General features: G+C 42.1%; 4 protein-coding genes and 1 non-coding gene across 10 annotated transcripts; 2 read left to right on the forward strand and 3 right to left on the reverse strand.

Annotated features, from left to right (window-relative positions):
* Positions 1–1,655: 1,655 nt before the first annotated feature.
* Positions 1,656–9,505, reverse strand: LOC145888618 (A disintegrin and metalloproteinase with thrombospondin motifs 1-like). Of its 3 annotated transcripts, XM_082979408.1 has the most exons (11): positions 8,357–9,505; positions 8,005–8,283; positions 7,757–7,940; positions 6,152–6,246; positions 5,865–6,068; positions 4,846–4,979; positions 4,483–4,771; positions 3,576–3,709; positions 3,213–3,501; positions 2,309–2,442; positions 1,656–2,234 (listed from the first exon to the last, which is right to left on the reverse strand). In XM_082979408.1, the coding sequence occupies exons 1-11, from the start codon at positions 9,023–9,025 to the stop codon at positions 1,919–1,921; spliced, it is 2,727 nt and encodes a 908-aa protein (XP_082835534.1). In that variant the 5' UTR covers positions 9,026–9,505; the 3' UTR covers positions 1,656–1,918. The 3 variants fall into 3 exon arrangements, 1 of the variants encoding a protein (XP_082835534.1); XR_014399446.1 differs by lacking the exon at positions 1,656–2,234 and having other exon boundaries at positions 2,308–2,442; positions 2,583–3,501; XR_014399447.1 differs by lacking the exon at positions 1,656–2,234 and having other exon boundaries at positions 2,328–2,442; positions 2,745–3,501.
* Positions 9,506–12,321: 2,816 nt separating this feature from the next.
* LOC145890263 (uncharacterized) lies at positions 12,322–13,071 on the reverse strand. Its single transcript, XM_082981283.1, has one exon. The coding sequence runs from the start codon at positions 13,069–13,071 to the stop codon at positions 12,322–12,324; it is 750 nt and encodes a 249-aa protein (XP_082837409.1).
* A 4,151-nt stretch (positions 13,072–17,222) lies between these two features.
* Positions 17,223–22,409, forward strand: LOC145888684 (fatty acid hydroxylase domain-containing protein 2-like). Of its 4 annotated transcripts, XM_082979495.1 has the most exons (8): positions 19,300–19,806; positions 19,943–20,067; positions 20,161–20,254; positions 20,321–20,375; positions 20,692–20,763; positions 20,840–20,947; positions 21,052–21,191; positions 21,260–22,409. In XM_082979495.1, the coding sequence occupies exons 2-8, from the start codon at positions 19,949–19,951 to the stop codon at positions 21,530–21,532; spliced, it is 861 nt and encodes a 286-aa protein (XP_082835621.1). In that variant the 5' UTR covers positions 19,300–19,806; positions 19,943–19,948; the 3' UTR covers positions 21,533–22,409. The 4 variants fall into 4 exon arrangements, with proteins under 4 accessions (XP_082835619.1, XP_082835621.1, XP_082835620.1 ...); XM_082979493.1 differs by lacking the exons at positions 20,321–20,375; positions 20,692–20,763; positions 20,840–20,947; positions 21,052–21,191; positions 21,260–22,409 and adding exons at positions 17,223–17,366; positions 17,436–17,557; positions 17,778–17,980; positions 18,342–18,444; positions 18,734–18,900 and having other exon boundaries at positions 19,129–20,067; XM_082979494.1 differs by having other exon boundaries at positions 19,300–20,067.
* LOC145890264 (fatty acid hydroxylase domain-containing protein 2-like) lies at positions 22,403–23,668 on the reverse strand. The gene is made up of 4 exons (XM_082981284.1): positions 23,559–23,668; positions 23,388–23,490; positions 22,862–23,028; positions 22,403–22,633 (listed from the first exon to the last, which is right to left on the reverse strand). Exons 1-4 carry the CDS (start codon positions 23,666–23,668, stop codon positions 22,477–22,479), a joined length of 537 nt encoding a protein of 178 aa, XP_082837410.1. The 3' UTR covers positions 22,403–22,476.
* A 948-nt stretch (positions 23,669–24,616) lies between these two features.
* Positions 24,617–24,699, forward strand: Trnal-uaa (transfer RNA leucine (anticodon UAA)). Its single transcript has one exon. It is a non-coding gene; the product is annotated as a tRNA-Leu (tRNA).
* The last annotated feature ends 5 nt before the right edge of the window (positions 24,700–24,704 follow it).

Below are 24,704 nucleotides of genomic sequence, written 5' to 3' on the forward strand. Positions count from 1 at the left end.
AGCAAAAGAAAACTTACAAAGAATGTATGAAGCTAAGGTGTTCAATCAGGATTAAGTTGAAAATGAAGTAAAGAAGTGTTATGTTTTTATTCAAGATAAACAACACGGTATCGACTCACAACTAAAAGATTTAATGTCAGAACTTCCATTGCTGTTTACAAAACCGGGCATGGCAGTCTTGTATATAGGCGTATCCAGGATTTTTTTAAAGGGGGGTTCCAAATTTTTTTAAGGGTATTCCCCGACTTTCCGGTGTAAACTTAGGTTAATTGTGTTCGAGAATCGCAAAATAAGAACGCTAGTGTTGGCGCAAATCGTCACATAAACGGTGGCTTCCTGGTTGAGAAGGGGCTGTAACGTTACCGCCAACATAGGTAAGCGTCCAAGACCAGTAATCTGGACAAAATCGGTAACCTAAACACGTGACTGCAGCGGCAAACAGGGAGAGTACATATTTTCATCCAAAGGGGGTAATTGAAATCATTTACCCTATACATTGCACTGTGTCCACGATAGGTAATTTTGTAAACGTAAGGGTAGTCACGCTATACCTTGCACTGTCGCCCATGGTACAAACTTGCAACAACAAAAATGTCTTGAGGTCATGCAGCAAAATGTAAAAAAACATTTGCCAGGGATTGTTTCATTTATTGAGTCATTGCAAAGTAAAAATACATTCATCAAAAAAAACGTGTTGTGTATCTAAGAAGCAAGAATGACATCAAACACCATTGAATTAGAGATGATGGGGATGATACTACTGCTGATGGACTACTTTGGTGAAGAAGTGAATGAAGAAGTAATTGCTGTAAGTATTTTATGATAATATTATATGGTGATGATGTGTTAACGCAACTCCTTTCTTGTTTTAGGAAGAAAATATGACTCCTGGAATGATTCCTATATTTCCATGCATAATTGCACAAGGTATGTAAAGGCCGTGGTTGTGCATGAAATTGGCTTTTGTCAAGGCAATTACGGTTTTACATTAGTTGCTTTTGAAAATGAGCATTTTTTACATATGGGCTTGAAGCCCTGTATTAAGGCATTTTTCGTTAAATATTTTTGCTAAAGTATTGTGCATTACAGGATCCAACATCCTTCAGACTTCTGCATTTAAAGTAGCTGCGGATCAGCAAATACTGGTGGTGGATATACGAACAGCTGAAAAAGCATTGACAATATGCTTTGCATGCATCTTTGTTTTAAACATAGAGTATCCTAAGAAGGCAAGTAACCTGTGGAACTTCATTCAGAGGTTGATATAGCTGCTGGGTTTGTTAGACCCATCATTGCCAGTAAAGGCATTCTACACTTACCGCGAACTATAATAATAATTGTTTTTGTTTGCAGAGCTTTTGCTGAAATAGATGGAAAGAAAAGCTGCACCAAAGTGCTTTCCCTTTCCCGAATGTTAAAGGACTTTCTGTAGTTTGTGTTCTGTGTGCTGCGGATAGTCGGTTGTGGCTGATTATTTTGTGTGCCGTTAGTCGGTTACTGGTCGATATAACAGCGAGCGCAAAGTGTGTCCTAGTTTGCGTCGCGCAAATTTGCCTTGCAATAGCGACGACGTCATAGCGATTCGTGACGTATCCAGACCACTTATAGTTTCTGTTCAACGTTCTTGAAGATATTTCCATGTGTACATTGTCCGTTTATACTTTTAATGGCATGATTTACAAATAAAACAGTGACGTGTTTTAACACAAGCGGAGTATGTTTACACAAAACGAAACAGTTTTTATCCTTCGAATATCGAAAAATTTAAAAAAAGGTAGAGTAATATAGTTAACAAATGTAAGTGTGAATTGAAAAACATCCATGACTTGTATTCCAAGATACAAACAAAGTATGTTTTCCACAAGGTCAAATTGTAACTCTGCTGCCAACGATTTTGTGTCAATTAACAGCATATTTTTTACAGTGCAGGCTCTGTGCCGTTTACCCGCGGACACTTGCGGTTGTTGCAAATTTTGAAACGCAACCGATCTCCTATGCAGTATTGTCCACCATGTCTTGGGCTGGGGTTGTTGCACTGTGTGCTGGACATCTGAATTCCACCGCCGCATGATCTTGAACATGAACTGTATGAGCTCCATGCACCCCATTGTCCGTCCACGGGAGTCATTGGTGCAGATATAGGCAAGCACCGTCCTTTCATGCAGTGTTTTCCCGGGGAACAAGCTGTGCCATCGGCACGAGGGTAATTCCTTGTGTGGCATCTGCTTCTGTGCCTATCATAGGCAAATTGCGACCGTTTTAGTGAATGCTTCAAGCACAGAAACGTCGTAACCGCAAAACTACTCACGCTCCATTGGGAAGCTGGCACCAAAGTCGTCCACACTCGTTCATGAACGGACAAGCCACAGCTCCCTCGCCAAACGCCATAGCGCACTGATCGTTAACGTCGAACAACTGTCCTGGAAGTTCGTGGGGGTATGCCTGTAGACAAACATGAGTGGTTGTCAGATTTGTGGGAATGTGCAAAATCCCTAGAGCTCTATGTCGGTGGCTGCACGTTTGACGCAATTGAAGCCCCCCACTATCATGGAATTCATAATTAGCAAACCACAAAACCTCACTTATCGATTTAGTTGCCAACTTGGCATGTAGTAAAGGGGACCTTTGTTGTACTTTCGATATCGTTAATGTTGTGAAAAGTTTTCGGCATTTCCTGGATCTTTTAACCCAGGCTCCAGTTCACCGAAACATATCGACTGGTATACTTCCAATAATATTCATACTATGTACAGTAGATAGTTGCCATTCCATCCGAATACATATGCTAACAGTGCAGACAAGGCGTCTCCGTGTGGCCTCGCAATTGCCGCCTATAATCGGTGACAACTTCCTTCCACGAAACCGCCAAGAACAGTCGGGCGTTGTGACGGATGTGCTACGCAATTAGCTCTGGCGCGTAATACACGGGAAAATGTTATCGTGGTCGCAATGCGCCGATACAAGCGCTCCCATTGTTCCAGCAGAATCTCTGATTGCCGGAAACAGAAAAGAGCCCATCATGGTTCCCTCCCATACCGGAGTTCATCAGGCAAAAGCACGATATGATGCAAAACACGGAAGCGTCAATGTATTAGCCATCAATCATGCTTGAATGGACAAAATGGTGATGAATAATCCTAAGTCATCTGTCTTTATAATTTTTTTTCGACATATATATTTCGCCTGACTTGCAGGCATCATGTGCCATTTACCCGCGGACACGTGCGGTTGTTGCAACTGTTGAAACGCAACCGATCTCCTATGCAATATTGTCCACCAGGTCTTGGGCTGGGGTTGTTGCACTGTCTGCTGGACATCTGAATTCCACCGCCGCACGATCTTGAACATGAACCGTATGAGCTCCATGCACCCCATTGTCCGTCCACGGGAGTCATTGGTGCAGATATAGGCAAGCACCGTCCTTTCATGCAGTGTTTTCCCGGGAAACAAGCTGTGCCATCGGCTCGAGGGTAATTCCTTGTGTGGCATCTGCTTCTGTGCCTATAATAGGAAAATTGCGACCGTTTTAGTGAATGCTTCAAGCACAGAAACGTCGTAACCGCAAAACTACTCACGCTCCATTGGGAAGCTGGCACCAAAGTCGTCCACACTCGTTCATGAACGGACAAGCCACAGCTCCCTCGCCGAACGCCATAGCGCACTGATCGTTAACGTCGTAGAACTGTCCTGGAAGTTCGTGGGGGTATGCCTGTAGACAAACATGAGTGGTTGTCAGATTTCTGGGAATGTGCAAAATCCCTAGAGCTTTATGTCGGTGGCTGCACGCAAGTTTGACGCAATTAAAGCCCCCCACTATCATGGGATTAATGATTAACAGACCACAAAACCTAACTTATCGATTTAGTTGCCAACTTGGCATGTAGTAAAGGGGACCTTTGTTGTACTTTCGATATCGTTAATGTTGTGAAAAGTTTTCGGCATTTCCTGGATCTTTTAACCCAGGCTCCAGTTCACCGAAACATATCGACTGGTGTACTTCCAATAACCTTCATACTATGTACAGTAGATAGTTGCCATTCCATCAGAATACATATGCTAACAGTGCAGACAAGGCGTCTCGGTGTGGCCTCGCAATTGCCGCCTATAATCGGCGACAACTTCCTTCCACGAAACCGCCAAGAACAGTCGGGCGTTGTGACGGATGTGCTACGCAATTAGCTCTGGCGCGTAATACACGGGAAAATGTTATCGTGGTCGCAATGCGCCGATACAAGCGCTCCCATTGTTCCAGCAGAATTTATGATTGCCGGAAACAGAAAAGAGCCTATCATGGTGCCCTCCCATATCGGAGTTCATCTGGCAAAAGCACGATATGATGCAAAACACGGAAGCGTCAATGCATTAGCCATCAATCACGCTTGAATGGACAAAATGGTGATGAATAATCCTAAGTCATCTGTCTATAATTTTTTTTTCGACATATATATTTCGCCTGACATGCAGACATCATGTGCCATTTACCCGCGGACACGTGCGGTTGTTGCAACTGTTGAAACGCAACCGATCTCCTATGCAGTATTGTCCACCACGTCTTGGGCTGGGGTTGTTGCACTGTCTGCTGGACATCTGGATTCCGCCGCCGCAAGATCTTGAACATGAACCGTATGAGCTCCATGCACCCCATTGTCCGTCCACGGGAGTCATTGGTGCAGATATAGGCAAGCACCGTCCTTTCATGCAGTGTTTTCCCGGGAAACAAGCTGTGCCATCGGCACGAGGGTAATTCCTTGTGTGGCATCTGTTTGTGTGCCTATCATAGGAAAATTGCGACCGTTTTGGTGAATGCTTCAAGCACAGAAACGTCGTAACCGCAAAACTACTCACGCTCCATTGGGAAGCTGGCACCAAAGTCGTCCACACTCGTTCATGTACGGACAAGCCACAGCTCCCTCGCCGAACGCCATAGCGCACTGATCGTTAACGTCGTAGAACTGTCCTGGAAGTTCGTGGGGGTATGCCTGTAGACAAACATGAGTGGTTGTCAGATTTCTGGGATTGAGCAAAAGCCCTAGAGTTTTATGTCGGTGGCTGCACGCAAGTTTGACGCAATTGAAGCCCCCCACTATCATGGGATTAATGATTATCCGCCCACAAAACCTAACTTATCGATTTAGTTGCCAACTTGGCATGTAGTAAAGGGTGCCTTCGTTGTACTTTCGATATCGTTAATGTTGTGAAAAGTTTTCGGCATTTCCTGGATATTTTAACCCAGGCTCCAGTTGAACGGAACATATCGACTGGTATACTTCCAATAACCTTCATACTATGTACAGTAGATAGTTGCCATTCCATCCGAATACATATGCTAACAGTGCAGACAAGGCGTCTCCGTGTGACCTCGCAATTGCCGCCTATAATCGGGGACAACTTCCTTCCACGAAACCGCCAAGAACAGTCGCGCGTTGTGACGGATGTGCTACGCAATTAGCTCTGGCGCGTAATACATGTCATCGTGGTCGCAATGCGCCGATACAAGCGCTCCCATTGTTCCAGCAGAATCTCTGATTGCCGGAAACAGAAAAGAGTCCATCATGGTGCCCTCCCATATCGGAGTTCATCTGGCAAAAGCACGATATGATGCAAAACACGGAAGCGTCAATGCATTAGCCACCAATCACGCTTGAATGGAGTTTGATTTTCGCACCTACTCTGGTGTTGTGGCAACTGGTGTGGTCGACGGCGATAAGCGAATCAGCAACACTATTCAACGTCAATCAGAGCGCCACTATCTCCCTTCCTCGAAACCCATACTGCCTCTCAGTTTGTGACTTTGTGCAGCTCGCTGCATGCTAAGCCTGATTGCCACTATTAGAAAACGATTTTGTGTGTGTGTTTGCACTCACCTTAGGTTTGGAGGGCCTGTCTAGCAGGCAGTTTCCGCGGCCCTCTTGCAAGTAATCCAGCACGGCTTGACGGGAACACAAGCTCCAGGGTTGGTCGCGATCTACTCCATCCATCGTTGCGCTCATCACGTGTGATTTAGTGATGTTGAAGTTTGTTTGACACATGTCGTTATCGTCGTCCATCATATTTAGAAGATGTCCGACCTGGAAAAAGAGGCCGCACAAATCAGACAAACGTGGTCACCAGCGTGCCCAACACTGGATCCTTAGATGTAAAGGTCATTTACCTGGTGAGCTATATTGTAGGCCGCTGACAGTCCGTTATCCTCGACGATCGCGCATCTGTGGAGGCCAGAGCACATGGTTCCAACCTCTGCCATACCTGCAACGCAAATACAGGATAACATTTTTTATATTTTACGTGCCGTCTTCTAAGCAAGGAAAGGTTTGGTTACTTTTGTCGCTTGAGCCTGCGGCTTGAGTAAAGATTACATGCACCAAAGTCTCCTCAAATTTTATTCCAATTTAGCTGAAACTTTTTTATCCGTTTGGTTGTTTATGAAATAAAAACTGTTGTCTCATGGTGGGGCAGGTCTTCTGCGATGATTTTTAAGTAGTACAAAATTTTGTGCTTTGCTAATCTCTACAGACACTCAGGGGCATGCACGACCAAGTATTTTTGTTTATGCACGCAGTTTAAGTCATTTTTCTCGCTCCGGACATGGAAATTGTCGCCTCGATGCGCGTGATGTGTTGCACTTTCTCGTTTCCGCACCCATTCACCGGATCCTAGCAATGTATACCCTTTTTGATTTTGTAAACTTCCGACCGCGTCACTGACAAGTGAAGTGTCCTTACGACGCCTAACACTTTAAAGCGGACCAAAGGCGGTTGCAAATTGACGCCCGATGCCTTTCAAGTGTCCGAGCTTCGCTTTGCTTTCGGCTTTGTGGCAATCAGGCATGTTTTAACCGCGGTGAGACACATGGGGTTTGATTGACTTAGCCCCTGGGCGCTGACATTTCTGTTAAAGCGCGCGCTGCAAGAGGGGATATTCACTGTTTCACAGTCCATGTAGCGAGGTGGATCGTGATTCATCGCGCGTCGGGACTTATTTAGATGCAACGGTAACCGCTCCGTCCCACGGGTACAGTAACTCCGTGCACACCGTCCAAAGAATGGACCCCATTGCTTGCGGAGATTAAACGAACCGCTTGTTGCTCCGCTCGACTGGCCGCGATTCAACGCCGAAGCAAAACGCGGTTCACAACAATTACTTTTGAACGAAAGTTCCAAACTAATGGTGGAGCTTTTGGTGCTAGCGTTGCAGATGTAACTTTCTTAACCTCAAACCCAATGAGAACTAATTAGGGGTTCTTTGTCCGAGGTCGCCTGTTAGGCGTTCATCAGCTCGTAACTGCCTGCCGATGACGTCAAAGTACCTTGCTGCTGTCCGTCGTAGTAAAACTACGACGGAATGCGCGGACAAAGCAAAGAGAATTAGTTTTAGTTTGTGCGCTTGGAGAATAAGAAATCCGGCGTGTGATCGGGTGCTTTTCAAATCAGTTTTTTGTTTTAAACACATGATGCCCTAGCTGGAGAACTGCCTTTCATCATTAGGCGTGAAAGCGGCTCTGTGCCTTAGGCGAAACCCTGCTGGCCTGATATAAGCAGGCGTGCGCGGCGATAATATATACTCGTTTGTACAACTGGGTAGAGTTGATTGGCCAAGTGTGCAGTTGGTTTATCTGACGCGCGTTCCACTTTCTTAGGGTCGCTGCGAGATGCGACCAGTGCACTTTGAGTAAATGTTGAAGGTCGTCCGATCGGACGCTTTGTCGCACATACACACACACGCATTTGAACAAGCTCACGTTTACTCGCACGCTTACCTAAGGTATCACAGGAGTCTCCACACAGGTTTCTCCGCGTGAGAAGAATGGCCAAGTCAGAATGATCCGGATTGCTGTCGTCCGGTGTGTTGTGACGCTTTTGCCAAGTGCAGAACTGACGAAGTGTGACAGCAGGGTTGCTGCTGATTTCATGTCCATCACGGTCATCTTCAATCACCATAATCTGCACAATAACAAGATTAGCTAAAGCAAGTTGGTGGTTATACACAATCACAAAATTATCATACCTTTACTACGCTTATAGCAATGGCGCTACCAAGACTGGGGTGTGAGAATATACGGTTTGCACCCATCATTATGGTGAGGATGTAATGCTCCAAGTCATCGCCGTGTTCACGAGCCATCGTAGTGTCGGCCACAACCATAGTCTCGACGTAGTGTTGACGCGATTCGAACACGTCGCGTTTACCTCGCGCTTTTGGCACATCGCTCATTGAAAGTTCGAAGTCGAGGACGTTCTGCTCGGGCGACGTTTGTGCGGTTGCTTTATTCACCTGCCTGACGACCTAATGATATAAATATTATTACATACCAATCTGCCCGTTCGTAATGGCCCATCTCAAGAGACTGATTCCATACCCTTTCAACAGTCTCTTCCATAGGGCCGTGAAAGAATGTCTCCTCGTAACGGCGGCGGTGTCTTGCGTCCTTAACGCCACTCTCAGCGCTGTGGTCGTGTTTGTCCGATCTCAGACTGCGTCTTTCAATGACGTGAGGCCTCAACTCGGTCTCGAAGGAGCTTTTTGGTCGAATTGTGTAATGGTACTCGCCGGTGTTGATGGATCCGGTAAGCGAGTCGCAAATGCTCATCACTGCTTGGGAACCGGGCTTGCCCACAACCGTGCCCTTGTAAAAGCATTTGCGCAGATGCGGCGAGTCTGAAAATCTTGCCTCAGAAACATTTTTCCACGTGTAAACGGTGGTCATAGTCGGGGCCACCAAAATGTCATCCGACTGAAGACGGACGAGCATGTCTTCGCCGAATGCGTGGATTTTGTACGTTGGATTGCTGAACTCGTTCGAAGCTTCCTCAGCGGGATCCAAAGATCTGCGCGCCCTGAAGTGCATTGAGGTGGCTTCGGTCAAGTCTTCTCGCACACGCACTGGTCTGACAATCTCGATTTCAGCTGTACTTCGCTTAACGCGACTGGCCTTGGCGTCCACGCGAAGAGGTTTGACGGCTTGTGTTGCGGCTGCGCATAGGAGAACTTGTGCGATCGCACAGCAAAGTGAGGATAAAGTGCACATGTTGACTAAGAGTGAAGGAATAAATAAAAACAGAAAAAACACTATTTTAAACTCAAAGCTTGTCGGCGCGCTTCTGAAAGGCCCATTTTCGCCGGGTTTCTGCGCTGCGTCTATCACCGCTTTCACAAATAATGGTGTGCGGAGAAATAATCGCCTTCAGAACGAATTTCAACACCTAAAGGCAAATTGTGCCACCGAAAACATTATACCGAACTGCCGTAAATGTCTTGACGAACAAACTCGGATAGGTGAACAAAAAAAAAAGTCATCCTTGATGTAATATTGTATCCAACAAAGTCTGAAAAACAGTGGTAGCCAACGTGTATCCCGACTTGCTTGCTAACACCCGGAACAGAGCTTGTCCTGACTTTTTGCGCACTTCGTCTTTGCACAACCATATTTAATAGCAGTCACAGAACAACGGGAGTTGAGTCCAAGAATATTTTATTCGGGGCAACTCATTGTCCCCACGAATATCAACCCAGGTTACAACGAATGCAACAACAATTAAATAACAATACAAGAATACAATGCGGAAGAGAAAGGGTTAACGGCACATAAGTGACACCTGGTGGCAATTAATCTTCAAATCATTTCCCGTTGGTGGGCGCAACAAACCTCGGGTGGACGGAATATTGGTGATATATCATCCGGGAGTGGGCGCTATAATGGGGTGTCGGTTTTTCATTGGATTTTGAGGACATTGACAACGTCGGCCAAGACCTCCTCGAGAATGGGGTTGTACCTGTTTCGCTGGATAGCTAGTTTAAAGTGTAAAGAGGTTTTGTAGGATGTTACAAAGTGCCGGGGTATGTCCTTGATGGCTGTGTGTCGTGTTTAATTCTGTTTCGTGTTTTCCAAATAGTGTGTGTTAGTGAGGTGTTTAATAATGCTCCTAATGTTTTCGTGTAAGGTGTTGTGTTGTGAAGTTGCGGAAAGGTGATGTGTAAAGATGTGTTGAAAGGAGAGGTTTTTAGGTCAGATAAAGTTCGAAAGGCGTTGCGGATCAAGGTGAGAAGAGATTGCATGGAAGGACAATTGTGGAAAAGGTGATTAAAGGTTTTTCAAAAGAGTAATTACATAAATACCAGTGGGGTTGATGGCCGAAACGGAGGTAGGATTTTTGGCAATTTAAAGGTAAGATGTAATGGATGAAGCCGGTAATCAAAGGATTTTAAATATACAGGAAAAATCGGGTAGTGGATTTGGACCCAATCGTTTAATTGTTGAGGTGTCGGAGGTATAGGGGTTTCGTTTTGCGAGTCATCAGTTCGGCTTCGGTGGGTTTCAAGGATTTAATAAGGTCGAAAAGAAATTTGTAGTGGGGAGAAGGTGTTGTTGCGTGCGGAAGAAAATTTCTGGTACGGAGGTTAAAGAGCTTGCTGAGGGGGAGTCCAAGGTTGTATTCTATGAAGGAAAGTTGTGCTGTGGTCGGGGTTTCTAAAAGGCGGTGGTTGTAATATTGTTTGATAGAATAGACAAGTGATAGGTCAGCGTAGAGGGGTATGTTTGCCGCACCTTAACTCCAATGGTTGCGATGGGCTGCCAGGATGTAAATTGGCAAGGTAGGATTGTTCGGGCCGACGACGAACTTTACCACAACGCCGTCGATCCGTTCTCGTTGCAGGGTTGGTAGGGAGTAAGTTTTAGCAAGGTATGAAATTTAGGGTAAAAGTATAGTCTTCGTGAGGATGCTTTTTGAATCAAAAGTAAGAAACGGGTTGCTTTTAGATTTGGCGCGGGATTGCAAAGAAGTGACTGCTTTGTGCCATGCCGCGGTAATGTCCGATGGTGCGCCTATTGGGGTATTTAACGGTGTTATTGATTTAGGGTTCCATTCTATCTGATATAAGGTTGGGCCGTCGAGGGGAGGTCGAAGAATGGCAATGGCTTCGGTTTTGGTGGGTTTAAGTTCAAATACAGAAAAATTACCAAAATTATGGCCGAGGGCTTTGGTGAGGGAAAGTCGATGAGCCACCACTAGGGTTACGTCATCGGCGTAAGCGATTGCCTTGGGTGTATTGCGGCATATATTAGAAGGGTCAGGTGCAGGAAGGTGTTGATTAGAGTATAGAGTTTCAAAGAATTTCCGGGTGTGCGGTAGAAGTTCCTTGTGGGTAGAAAGGGGAAGGCCGTGGTTGTCTTAGGACTCTGGATGTGTGAGGGTAGAAGTTGGGAAGTAGTTTGTCGGTTATATTTTTAAAGTCGGAGGAAAAAGATTTTAGAAGAACGGGATTTAGAAAGGTAGAGAGAGTTAAGTTTTTTTTTGATAGATTGGAAAGAGCGGAAGTTATCAGAAGAGGGATTGTCGTTGAGAAATTGGCGGGCGGTGTCGAGTTGCTGCTGTAGGGTATATGTTTGGTCACGGGATTCTTGAGCCAAGCGTTTCGAATGGGTTTTTAGCAAAGATTTAAATTTAAATTTAAGCGTTAGCCAAAAGTCCATGGGGTTAGAGTGTCAAGGAGCGAGAGTTTGCTATAGAGGGTAAAAGCGGTGAAAGCCGAGACGGAAAAGAGGGTCGTTAAAGTGCATATGACACGTAAACATAAAACATGTTAATAATCAAACTAAGAAATGTTCATATCTTTAGAACATTTTTAGCGAAAAAAGTAGCTTGATACGGCGACTGGTTTCTGAGATACAGCTGATCAAAGTCGCACTTTTGTCGCTGCGAACGAAATCGTGCGAAAGCGAGATATTGTTGCGTGACGTCATAGAAGGCGCTTTAGTCGTGCGCGAGTGCTGGCAGCAAGCCTTATGCGTAGGAATGGAAAACATTGTAAAACTGTTATACTGCTATTTTTGTTGCCAGGCATACTAATTTATCAGAATTGCTCTTCTGGCACTTAGTTTCTAAAGTGTTTATTGGAAACCAACGTTTCGTCTGCCATCCGGCGAGACTTCTTCAGGGTTATGTCAACAGTAAAGCATCACGCACATAAAACACTAAAAACGTAGGAAAAACGCAGGAAAAACGCAAGAAAAACACAAGGAAAAAGGAATAGATAACACTGGCACCGCTTGCATCGTCACGTGAACCAGGTGTGTAGCGGGGCGTAACATTTACAACAAGTTGTTGTATACAGCAGGAAAATATACGCATTGCTCCTTATCGTTTATGCAATGGTCGTTTTTATGGATGTGGAGCGTCTCCAGGAACAGACGTTTCGTGTGATCGTCCTCCATCTCTAGGATTTGCACGTCATCAAAGTTAACTCGGTGGCCGAGTGTGGCAGCATGTTTTGCCAGTGCTGTCCTCTGGCTGTTCTTCGCTGCAACGTCGCGGCGATGCTCTTTTAACCGAGTCTGTAACCTTCTCCCTGTCTCACCGATGTACGCTCCACCGCAGTCCTTGCACGGAATGTAATATAGACAACGCCTTTTGGTTGGACCGTACCCTTCTCGATAGGGTGAGACAACATCCTGCCCAGTGTTCTGTGTGGCTTAGTGTAGACCGCAATACCATAGTCCAACATCATACGCCTTAGCGTGTCTGTTAGAACCGGAACATATGGCAAAACGATCGTACCGGTAGTTGGCGCTGTTTCTTGTGGCTTGACCGCAGGCTTTCTTCTAAACATCCATGACGGATACAGATGTTTCCGCAGTACCTTCTTTATGAACTTCACCTCTTTATCACGGTCTTCTTCTCGGGAAACCAGAGCCTCGGCTCTATCCATCAGCGACCGCACTACCGCTGTCTTGTGCTGTATCGGATGTGCCGACTTAAACGATAGGTACCGATTGGTGTGCGTCGGCTTGCGATACACACGAGTGCTGATCAAGCCTTTCTCATCACGGATAACCTCTGCATCTAAAAACGGTAGTGTACCACCACTTTCCCTTTCTAAAGTGAATTTGATGGAATCTTCCACATGGTTAATGTGGGTAAGGAACAACTGGAGCTGTGCTTCATCAACGATGGCGAAGGTGTCGTCGACATATCGCTTCCAGTAACGAGGAGGATGCGCAAAAGTGGCGAGTGCCTTATCCTCAATTGTTTCCATTACAATGTTCGCCACTACCACAGAGATGGGAGAAGCCATCGCCGTACCAAACACCTGTTGGCAAAACACACCACGAAAGGAAAAATAGGTGGCGTTCAAACATAATTGTAAAACTGGTTTAGCATAATATTGCATTAAACAGGGAACAAAAAGTGAACAAGTGCAATAAACGGATTTTATGTTAATTTAAGCTGAAGGCGGATGGCCGCTGTTCGACCTACTATGTGTTATTTAGTTGTGTATTAATAAAACAGTTACTGGGACAGGGTTATCTTGTTGTTACAGCATTTATGATCGCTAACGTGATGCATGAACTTTTGAAAACACGACAGAGACAAACCGTTAGTTTAGCGTTGTCGTTTTGTCCACTCACGGCAAAAGATAGAAGTCGGTTAATTGAATTTTGAGGTTGGCAAAGACCGCCGAGACAAACCGACCAAATTAGCTGATTATGCAACACAGTTATTCTGTCATAATACCACTTTTTGTCCGCCAGTAGCGTTGCCTACGAGTTCGCGTCATAAATGATTTATTTAATTCGCCACAATCAACCACTAATGTATTCTTCGCAATATAGTTGTAACTAGAAATGTTGGAATCATCAAAGTAAAGTCAACACAAAGGGGAGGTTAAACTTATGACATCACATCCAAAATGGCGTCATGTAATGTCACTCAGCAAAGAAACGCACCATTCCCGTCTTATCGAAGTACAGAGTTATTTCGTTTCTGCTATACCCTATGGTCTTCCGCTAATTAGGGACAAATAAGCCTTTGGTTTGTGACGTCACAATGACATATTTTTGTGTGATGCAAAACCCTGTCCTGCGACCTTTAAGGTAACGTATTCTGTTGATTCTCCCATGTTTGAAACTATTCGATATCTGCAGAAAAAGGCGCCTTCTCCTATCTCAACAATGGATTTTTTCGACGCAAGCGCCTTGTGTGATGTCCTTTTCTACTCAGCGCAAAAGGTTACGATTTTTGGTCGCCGCTACTTTTCGTGCAGTTTTCTCCATTTTTTAGTTGACGTAGAACCGTAAAACTTTGGATATATGTTTGTTGTAGATGTACCTAGTTTTACGCAAAGTTGTCATGTCCGTGTCATATGCACTTTAAGGGTTTTAGTGTTGTTTTTCCAAGTACCACGATCTCTGGGTGTGGCAGAGATATGGTTAACCGAAACTGAAACTGCGTCATGATCTGAAAAGGGGCATGAGGTAAATAGATGTTTATTGTGAGTTAAAGCAGAGGAAATATAAATGCGATCGATTCTGTGGACTGTGTGTTTAGGGCACGACGGGAAAATTGGCAGAGGTTTGGATGGAGAAGCCGAAAAGAGTCCTGTAAGTTAAAAGTGGTTAATAATTTCATAAGGCTGTAGCTGGGCTGTCGATTGGGTACTGGGTTTGTCTAGGACAGGGTCAGTTATACAATTAAAATCAGCAGTAAAAACAATGGGGTGGGTATAGAAGAAATGCAAGGGTAGAGAGAATCGAAGAATTTGTTATTGAATATGTAATTTTTTGTGCCGGAGGGTGCGTGTATATTAACTAAGTGGAAGGTGTGGGTCAGGGTTGAGATGTCGGTCGCAATGATGAGAGTCTGAACAAAATTAAGAATTCGAAGATTATAGGAGTTCAGAAGAACTGCGACAACCCCGCTGGCTGGGACTTTTAGAGGTGCCGAGTTTAAGAGGATGGGACCGGAAGTCCATTCAGACATCCAGAGGGAATCGGTTTGGGGAGTACAGTGAGTTTCTTGTAAGCAATAAAGGTCAAAGTTCAAAGAGGAAAGGTATTGAAACAGGGCTCTCCTCTTTGGTGCCTGACCCGTTAACATTGAGAGTACATATACGTAAATGTGACGCCATTGTATTCATTAAATATAAAACAAACAAAGGGTGGGTGGCAATGGTGGTTTACAAAAAAGTTGCTTTAAAATCGTCGGGAATTGTGGCTTTGCAGTTACACACAACCTTCTCCCCGGGCATAAGGTTATAGCACACACCGCAAGTGCAGCTAATCAGCAGACGTTGGCACCGTTTATTGGAGCAACAAGATGGGCTAGTATAAGCTTCATCTGGGGCCCAGCTACCACAGCGACATTTTAAATGTGCTGTGCCACATAAACATGTAATGTGCTTGCCTGAATATGTGGTGTGGCAGCAAGAGGTCTTCTTCTTCGGTGACGATGTTGGGGTGTTCTTACATTTGCGGGATCGCACGGTAGTAAAATCCTCGTCGTCCCGCTTCGTTGGGTTCGGAGTGGTTGACGCCATTGGTTGCGTCACTGGGACGGGTGCGTCACTGGAAACCATTGTTGTTGTAGCGGTCTCTCTAATTGCATTGTCCTGTAAAAACAGCTGTTTAAATTAGTTTTAAATAGTTTTCTTGTAACATATTTACGAGATTTCTTTTATGAATTCGGTGATTAGATTGTTCAGATTCACCCCCTGATGTTCTCAGTGTTCCCTGCAATTGATTTAAATCTGCCTCCAACTTGCAATTAATTCACAGATCACAGATAATGTATTACATGTATATATTTTCTCGCTTCGAGGAGTTCGATTATAATTTTCCGACGCAGGTACGTATGACCTGGACGTACAGGACTTTGCATATCTTCGTGCAGCAATGTGTGGTGCGTGAGGGTGCAGCCCCTAACAGCACATGCACAGTAGCGCAGGTTACATTTTCCACCGGGTTTACCAGCACGTTTCTTTTCTTCAATTATCCGAATCACTCACAACTGGACGGGGAAAGTGTTCACTACGGCAGATTCTTCTTCAACAAATTCAACGAGATCTGCGCAACTTGGCGGCGTCAAAGCCATGACGACTGGTATGTGAACTTGTTCGCCAAAGCCACGAAACGATCCACTATGTTTAAGTCAGAAAAATTTCCAAGTTGGCGAACTACAGCAAACAAGCATTTTTTCATAGTCTTTACATAGGCGCGTATTGCATTTCTAAGTACGGTTGTGTACTCAATGCAGAAAAACAAACGTATAATGACATGAATATAATGAATGTATCACACCAACGATGTAATGGACGATTCGCCCATATATTGCACAAATAGTATGCTTGTCAGCAAAGGTAAACGATTTATAGCGAAAGCTCAACATGGTGCGGTAATACCTGAAATAGTTTGTAAGACAACCTACACAAAAACGTGTTTGGTCTAAGCTTGAAATTAAATTCTTGAATGAAGTCGTTGTAAACTTGTTTGGATGTTTGTCAAAATTTAAAATTGTTGCCAAAATGGTAAACTAATGGATTGCAGCGAAGCTCATATAGTAGGCCTTGGTAATTGCTACAGCATGAGCACATTGTTCTTGTGGCCTGTGCAAAGAATGCCGCCAGAAAATAATTAAAAATGACGTTGAAGCGTGACAGGAAAACGCAAGAGTGCAGAAAATAACCAATGGTTCGTCAGCACTTTAACAATTTGTTTTCGTTATGGTTAGTGGTCCCTGGTCTGTACTAATCATTCATAACTAAGTGTAGATTCATAACAACAAGAAAAGTAAACAATTTTGTGTATAATGTTTTGTGTTGAACGCGCTTGAGGCAATTTGCACACGGCACGTGAAATTGTAAGGAACGCGACCTGACGTCATTTTCAACTGCGTGGAAGTAAGAAGGAAGCAGACAAATTGCAACTAAGCTTGTTACTGATGGTCGTTCAGACGTTTTGCATGGTCTCTTGTCACATTAGTATGTGGGAGATTATTAGGGTCGTTCTTGATAGTAAAACGCGTTAATTTAGAAATGGTGAAACAAACTTCCGTTTAGCAGATATATTTACCAACAGAAATCGCTTCATGGTGTTGTTTTCCTCTAAATTAGGGATGTTCAGACGTAATTACGTAGATGTAAAGTATTAAGTTAGGAAATCCTGGCATTGCAGCATGACCCAAGTTTGCATTGGTCTTTTTTTCCCATGATAATTGTACACGGATATACCAATCATAATATACCTGTGCAAATATACATTGAGAAGTTCAGTTTGGAAACTTTATTCTTAGATTTATTTTGCATTGTTTTGGGAAATAAAAATGCAGTCGATTAAAACATGTTATTGCTTACCAACCTTGCTATATTTCAATGGTTGATAACATTGCGTGCTTGTTCTGTGGAACCTTCAAACCCACAACTTTGACTGATATGGTTTGTCTGCCAAAACAGCTGGATAGATTGCAATCAGAAATTTTATTGTGATATGTTTAAAAACATGCCCTACATGGGATTAGCTCGTTCGTTTTTGGAGAGTCGGTGGTCGAACATTCTGGGATGGTTTGGAAACGATGAGAAATATATTTTTGTTCTAGGTGAGTAAAAACAGGTCAATTTTTTTGGTGCTGTTGCTTCTAATTCTTTACAAGATATTTTTGTTGCAGGAACATCCATGGTTTTATTTCTATCTTTCTGTACGGTTAATGTTTTCTTTATGTTCTTGGATACCACAGGAAAGCCTGCTTTTCTTCACAAATACAAGATACAGAAAGACAAAAACTGTCCAGTAATATTTCTTTACTCTTTAGCTTAGAACAGATTGCGTTCTGTGGATATCTTTAACAATATAAAAACATTTTGTTACGAACACACTGAGCTCTTATGTATTGAAGTATTTCCTTTAACTCTTTTGCAACTTAATTAAAAATCCCATAAAACGGAAATGATGTTATCTTTTTATCTCCTATTCATGCTTTAGGGCCTGTTAAATGTTATTCGTGCCCCAGGTGAACATGCCGATGTTTATTCAATGCTGTCGAGTCGCCTTTCGCAACGAGTTGATGACGTGCTTGTTGGTGGTGCTCTTGTACCCCCTGATGCGGTTGAGTGGCATGACATGTGACACTACTCTTCCATCACTGTGGAAGGCGCTGATTGACTTCATAGCTTTTCTTGTGGTGGACGAATTATTATTTTATTACACACATAGGTAAAAACCCTAATTTCTAACTGTTAACCGAAGACATTGACCAGATCCTACGGGATGAGAGGGGGGTGCAGTCGGTGAAGCGCATTAAGATGCAGTCGGTGAAGCGCTTGTTCGTCTGGGGAGCCCTTAAATAGCAAATTTGGGCACACGAACACAATTGTTTGTTTTAAAGCTAAGGGGTTTCTATTTCAATGGCTTGGTTCCACCGATAATACCATGCGATCTCCATGTCCTTGTATCGGCATTTTTTTTCTCCCTGACATTGACTGAATGCGGTGTACTTAATAATGTAACGTTAACTAATTTTGTATATTTTGTAATTTAGGAATGGTCACTCATATTCTGTCCTTATACTTTTTAGATTGCTTCACCATCCATCACTGTACAAAATCCACAAAATCCACCACGAGTGGACGACACCCATAAGTATTGCAGCATCTTACGCCCACCCTGTGGAAGTTATTGTAAGATTCAAAATGAAGTTGCAACGTTTTGCCTAGAAATCTAGCTCCACAGTAGCACTGGAGAAAACAAATTTGCAACCATTCTTGATCGGGCTGAGCACAAATTTAACTTTCTTATAACGCAATAAGTCAAATAATCACAGTCCAGTTACTCTATATTTTAAGTCATATTTACCAAAAACTGTAAAAATATGTTGAGTGAAATATAAACACTACATTTGCGAAAATCCACTTCCACTTCTTGCATATGGAAGCTGACAATCAATGATTTTAAGTTATACATGCGTAGGTTTGCAATGCTTTGCCACTTTTTGTCGGTCCCATGATGATGGGGTCGCATTTAAGCCTGGTATGGATCTGGTTGATGTCTGCCCAGTTTATAACTTGTCTTCACCACTCCAATTACCACTTACCTGTGATTTCATCTCCTCAGTTCCACGACTATCATCATTTCAAGTGAGTTTGCTGCTTATAGTGACCTTTAATACTATTTTCACCCTCGCACCACAAAAGAATTATGTTTTGCTCCTAAGATTAGGATACAGATTGAAAACCAATGCGTGACTATTTGTATTTATAACTGATTGGGCTATGAAGTAGAGTAAGTAATATAAGGGCTTGCAGTGCGTCCTATTCCAAAATAAACTTTCATTTTCTATGTATTTTTAAAATTTGTGAACATAGATCAAACGAATGCTTTGGAACAACCGGTATTTTGGATTGGTTTCACAAAACCGATGTTGGGTTTAAGAAATCAATCCAGTACAAACGTCATATGGCTTTCTTCGGACTCCAGCCAATCAGCGAACGTGTTCCAAGCGAAAATCCCAAAGAAAACTAAATCTTTGATGCAAATTACGCTGCTTGTAAATAATAAATGTCCGTGTCCTTCGGATCGCATTTTAAAAACGTAGTTTGGCAATACAAAAATATACAAAATTCCTCTAGCAAATGCATTGCTATACTGTTGTAAGAAATAGCAAACAAAATAATTGCAATTTGTATGTTTTGATTTCGTACTAACATACCGAATGATTTTGACCTTTTAAGATTTTAGTAATTGAACATTTAAGGATCCAACTATTCTTGAGCATAAATCGTTTGATAGATCAAAAGTAAGCTGGAGGAGCTCTAACGAGCCATGGAAACAGTTGTTGATAATTATATGTTTATTTAAAACAAGTATTTTACTGTCATTATTGTTGATCGGATTTTGTTTGTGAGAACGCTGGTAAAGAATTTTGTTTTTCCCTCAGCTTTATATTCCCCCGCAACAAAAGCATTTTCAATCCATTCAACTGTAACATGTATTTTTTCCCTCTGCTCACAGTCATGCATTAGTCTTTCCATACGTTAGGCGAGGTAAGGGCGCGAAATTGCGCGACTTCATTTTTTATTGTCAATGTTTGTTTTGTGGAAAACCTAAATACAGTAAATACGTGAAGCAAATGAGGTGTTTGTTTGACCACAGCTGGTTTGTGACCTCGAAACTTTTTAGACAAGAATGCCCTCTTTAATAATGAGAAAATCTAGATCTAAACATCACATTGTTACATTTGCTCTGGTGTTTGTGGCACTCACAATTGCAACATCATTGCATCAACTCTATACATACTTTAAAAGGTAAATAAAATGATAATATGAAACTAAAGTTTAACTGTTTCCTGTCTAGACGGACGCTCTATAATCCGATTAAATCATGTTTGTGCATTTTAGCCTGGAGGCTGATCTAGCTCGCATGCAGAAGTTACTCAACATAGCGGAGGATAACTCTCTCAAATCAAATCACAACATTCGCAAAAGATCCCCGGTATATTGCCCATATACAAAGTTTTCAATATTGCAAATAGAAATAAAGTTTTAATAGAAGTGTTAGCAGGGGGTAAGTGCAGATACAGACGGGCAGGTATCTACTCTCAACACCCAAGCAGGTAAGAGCATTTGTGAATATGATTTTTTTGAATAGTTTTCACGCAGTGGTTATCGCAGGTAGTTTAATGAAAATATGATTACGCCGAATACTTTTTTAATTTTGTATAAATGAGAAAAGGTTTAAGAAACAAAAACTTTAAGTTTCAATTTGCGCAGCAAGAAATATGTTTAACGAATATGTCCGAAGTCTAACCAATTATCCAAAAATTAATTCCTAAAGATTACAAATATTTTCACGGTAATTCTAGACATTTAACTAAAAAGCAATATTTAGCCTAATCGTGATGCAGGCTAGCTTGTGCTTTTTATTTTTAGTAGGAACAACTTATATTCGTTGGGGAAGAACCAAATGCCCGAATAAAGTTGGTACTCGTCTAGTATATGAAGGTATGTGGATAATTATGACATCAATTTTTACACGGATCATCCAAAGCGCAACTCTCTACAACTTAAATTTTCGTAGGTTACGCTGGTGGTTCGTATTATAGTCATGTCGGTGGAGGATCTGACTTCATGTGTCTGCACAGCAATGTTACTTACACACCTGGACATTATATTGATGGACTTCAAGGTTTGCTTTAAATTGTTGCTGTGAAATGTTATTTGCTTAAATAAGTTTGTCCGGAATTAAATTATTCGTAAAACATCAAAACAAGAACGCGAATGTTTGTATAGCCACGGCGTTTGTTTACGGGGTTGAATATCGCGATTCATCAGCTTCTTACTCACTTTTCGATCTCTCCCTACTTGAACATGGACAGTTGCAATACCAGGCTGTTCCATGCGCGGTTTGTCTAACACAAAGTACAACTCAGGTAATTTAACCACGAACCATAAATATATTGTCGTTCTTATGATGTTCTGACTCAACTTTGTAAAATAGTTGATGATTCCTAGTCGTGAAACTTGTCCTGATGGTTGGAGGGTCGAATACACAGGTTATATAATGACTGGAGGTTATGCCAACACAAAACACTCATCCAACCATATTTGTGTGGATGACATCCCGGAAGCAATCCCTGGTACGGAAGGAAATCAACATGGGGCATATTTGTACGCAGCAGAAATTGACTGCGGGTTTAACACACCGTGTTTACCATATGTTAATGGAAGAGAAATAAGATGTGTTGTGTGTTCGTATGGAAATATTGAGTAAGGTTAAGGTTTGTGCTGTTCTAACGGTGGTAATTGAAAGTATTGAATGATTATATTTACTGTAAATTTGTAACGTTACGTATGCAGCGCTTTGATCTTCATGTAATTGCATGAAATGTGACAGTAACAATCACGTTGACCTTTACGCAAAGAAAACTTTTTGTTTAAATCTGCTCCAATCTAACACCTTTTGCCCATACAGCAGTGAAATAAAAACGATTTAATTTACATGCAAAAAATTAGTCCATATTTCTCTGATTTGCAACTTGATCTTAAATATGTAAAAAAAAAAACACGACGGAATATGTATATTTGATCGCTTTACACCCTATCCCTAACGTACAAAAACATTTCAAAACTTTCACAACGCTATCGTCCAAACTATAAGCAACATATTAAAAAATGATGCAATTCGTTTTTAAATATTTCATGTATCCAAACTTAGTATGAGCGGCGGCCAATCAGCGCCAGTATCATCATTTATGTTGAATGAAGTGGAATACTAATTTCACCCAGTAAAATGACATTGTATGTTTTTGGCTCATTGAAATACAAAGAAAAATATAAGATTGTCTCCAACACTTTTCGAGTTGTTTCCAACAATGGCATGAAATGACAGATTCGTCGGTCACCAGCAGACAGGCCAGGCTGATTTCCGTATCTTTTATGACTTTTTAAATATTCCGTGACCTTGCACATGTGAAATCGTTTCAATTACAAAAATCTTTTAAGGTCAAAATCATTCGGTATGTTATCACGAAATCAAAACAAACAAATTGCAATTATTTTGTTTGCTGTAACTTACAACAGTATAGCAATGCAAATGCTTGAGGAATTTTGTATATTTTTGTATTGCCGCAAACTACGTTTTTTACAAATAAATGCGATCCGAAGGAAGGACATGGACATTTATTATTTACAAGCAGCGTAATTTGCAACAAAGGTTTAGTTTTCTTTGGGATTTTCGCTTGGAACACGTTCGGTGATTGGCTGGAGTCCGAAGAAAGCCATATGACGTTTGTACTGGATTGATTTCTTAAACTCAACATCAGTTTTGTGCAACCAATCCAAAATGCCAGTTGTGCCGAAGCATTCGTTGGATCTATGTCCACAAATTAAAAAAAATACATAGAAAAAAAAGTTGATTTTAAAATAGGACGCACTGCAAGCCCTTATATTAATTACTCTCCTTCGTAGCCCAATCAGTTATAAATACAAATAGTCACGCATTGGATTTCAATTTGTATCCTAATCTTAGGTGCAGAACAGAATTCTTTTGTCTTGCGATGGTGAAAATAGTATTAAAGGTCACTATAAGCAGCAAACTCACTTGAAATGATGATAGTCGTGGAACTGAGGAGATGAAATCACTGGTAAGTGGTAATTGGAGTGGTGAAGACAAGTTATAAACTGGGAAGAGATCAACCAGATCCATACGAGGCTTAAATGCGAGCCCATCATCATAGGACCGACAAAAAGTGGCAAAGCATTGCAAACCTACGCATGTATAACTTAAAATCATTGATTGTCAGCTTGTATATGCAAGAAGTGGAAGTGGATTTTCGCAAATCTGGTGTTTATATTTCCATCAACAAATTTATACAGTTTTTGTTAACTATGATTGGTTCAGCATTTCACTTACAATTGTATTATGGTTAAAGTAACTGGAATGATTCTTTAACTTATTGTCTTACAAGGAAGTTAAAATTGTGCTCAGCCCAATTAAAATTGGTTGCAAATTTGTTTTTTTTCTATGCTGCTGAGGAGCTAGATCACTTGTCACTACGCAAACATGCGGTTGTCCAATAGATTTATGATTCAAATATTTTTGTCTGCTACTTCATTTCAAATCTTACAATAACTTCAACAGGGTGGACGTAAGATGCAGCAATACTGATGGTTGGGGTCCACTCGTGGTGAATTTTATGAATTTCATACAGTGATGGATGGTGCAGCAATCTAAGAAGTATAAGAACAAGAACAGAATATGAGTGATTCTTCGGATAACAGTTAGAAATCAGACTTACCTATGTGCGTAGTAAAATATAATTTCAGCCAACATAAGAAAAGCTATGAAGTCATTCCAGTTGGGCTTATCAATCCCAAAGATAGCTACTGTCGAAGGCGGTGGAAACATATTCAACACCTTGCCGACAAATTTTGGAGAAGAAGTTCACGAGAATATTTGCCCACGATTGCCTTCCGTCAGGAGTGGCCCGACCGGCAACGCAATTTTCAACCCGGAGTTGTGGTGATGATCGTAGATGAGACACAACCCCGACGTCGTTGGGAGATGGGACGGGTTCTGCGTGCGTTCCCGGACGGCCACGGTGTTGTCCGTTAGGTCGAAGTGAAAACGCAATCTGGCTCAACGTATAAACCGCCTCATTAATGCTCGTTTTATTGACAGAATACCCTGTGTGTGTGTCCGTGTTGGATGTGTGTTTTTCGAAATTGAGACATATTGCAAATTTAGTGAATTCTGTACCGTGTCACAATAATGTGCCCGGTTTGAATGCGGTTTGTACATTCCGAATTTCTTTAAAACAGGATGCCCCAAGTAAAACAAATTCAATTTCACCCTGGGAGCATCGTTTAATCCTTTAATGTATCAACTTCATAAATTTAAAAAAATATGTGGTTGAGTTCATGGGAGTACTGATCAATATCCTAAAATCACAAATGTTTGGATCTGTGTCTTTCAACCTTTTGTTGAGGCATGAGAATTTCATCCGCACAACGCGGACAAACTCATCATACGTTTACGAGTTTTTGCACAAAAACACGCAATTTTTTTAGCGAATACTAACAGACAAGTCAAAATACCAGAAAGGATAAAATACTTTGGATACGCAATGAACGTTGCCACAGGTAATAACGTCAGATGTGTCCAAAGTACGGCTAACAGTTTGATTTTTGCGGCCGACGATAAAAATGCGACCAAAGATTGGCTTTTATTTCAGTCAGGTGGAATGCAAAGTATTTTAATTGACAATCGAATTCAACATTGAGTCTGGTTACCTGTGTAAAGCTTGTTTTGACAAAAATCAACATAAGAAAACGGTTTGTATGAGCCCACTACAGCACTGGGTTGGCCGAGTGGTTAAGGCGTTGGACTTAAGTTCCAATGGACAGTTGTACGCGTGGGTTCGAACCCCACACCCAGTATACAT

The sequence above is a fragment of the Ascidia mentula genome, chromosome 2 (genome assembly GCF_947561715.1).
Source record: "Ascidia mentula chromosome 2, kaAscMent1.1, whole genome shotgun sequence".
Classification (NCBI taxonomy): Eukaryota; Metazoa; Chordata; class Ascidiacea; order Phlebobranchia; family Ascidiidae; genus Ascidia; species Ascidia mentula.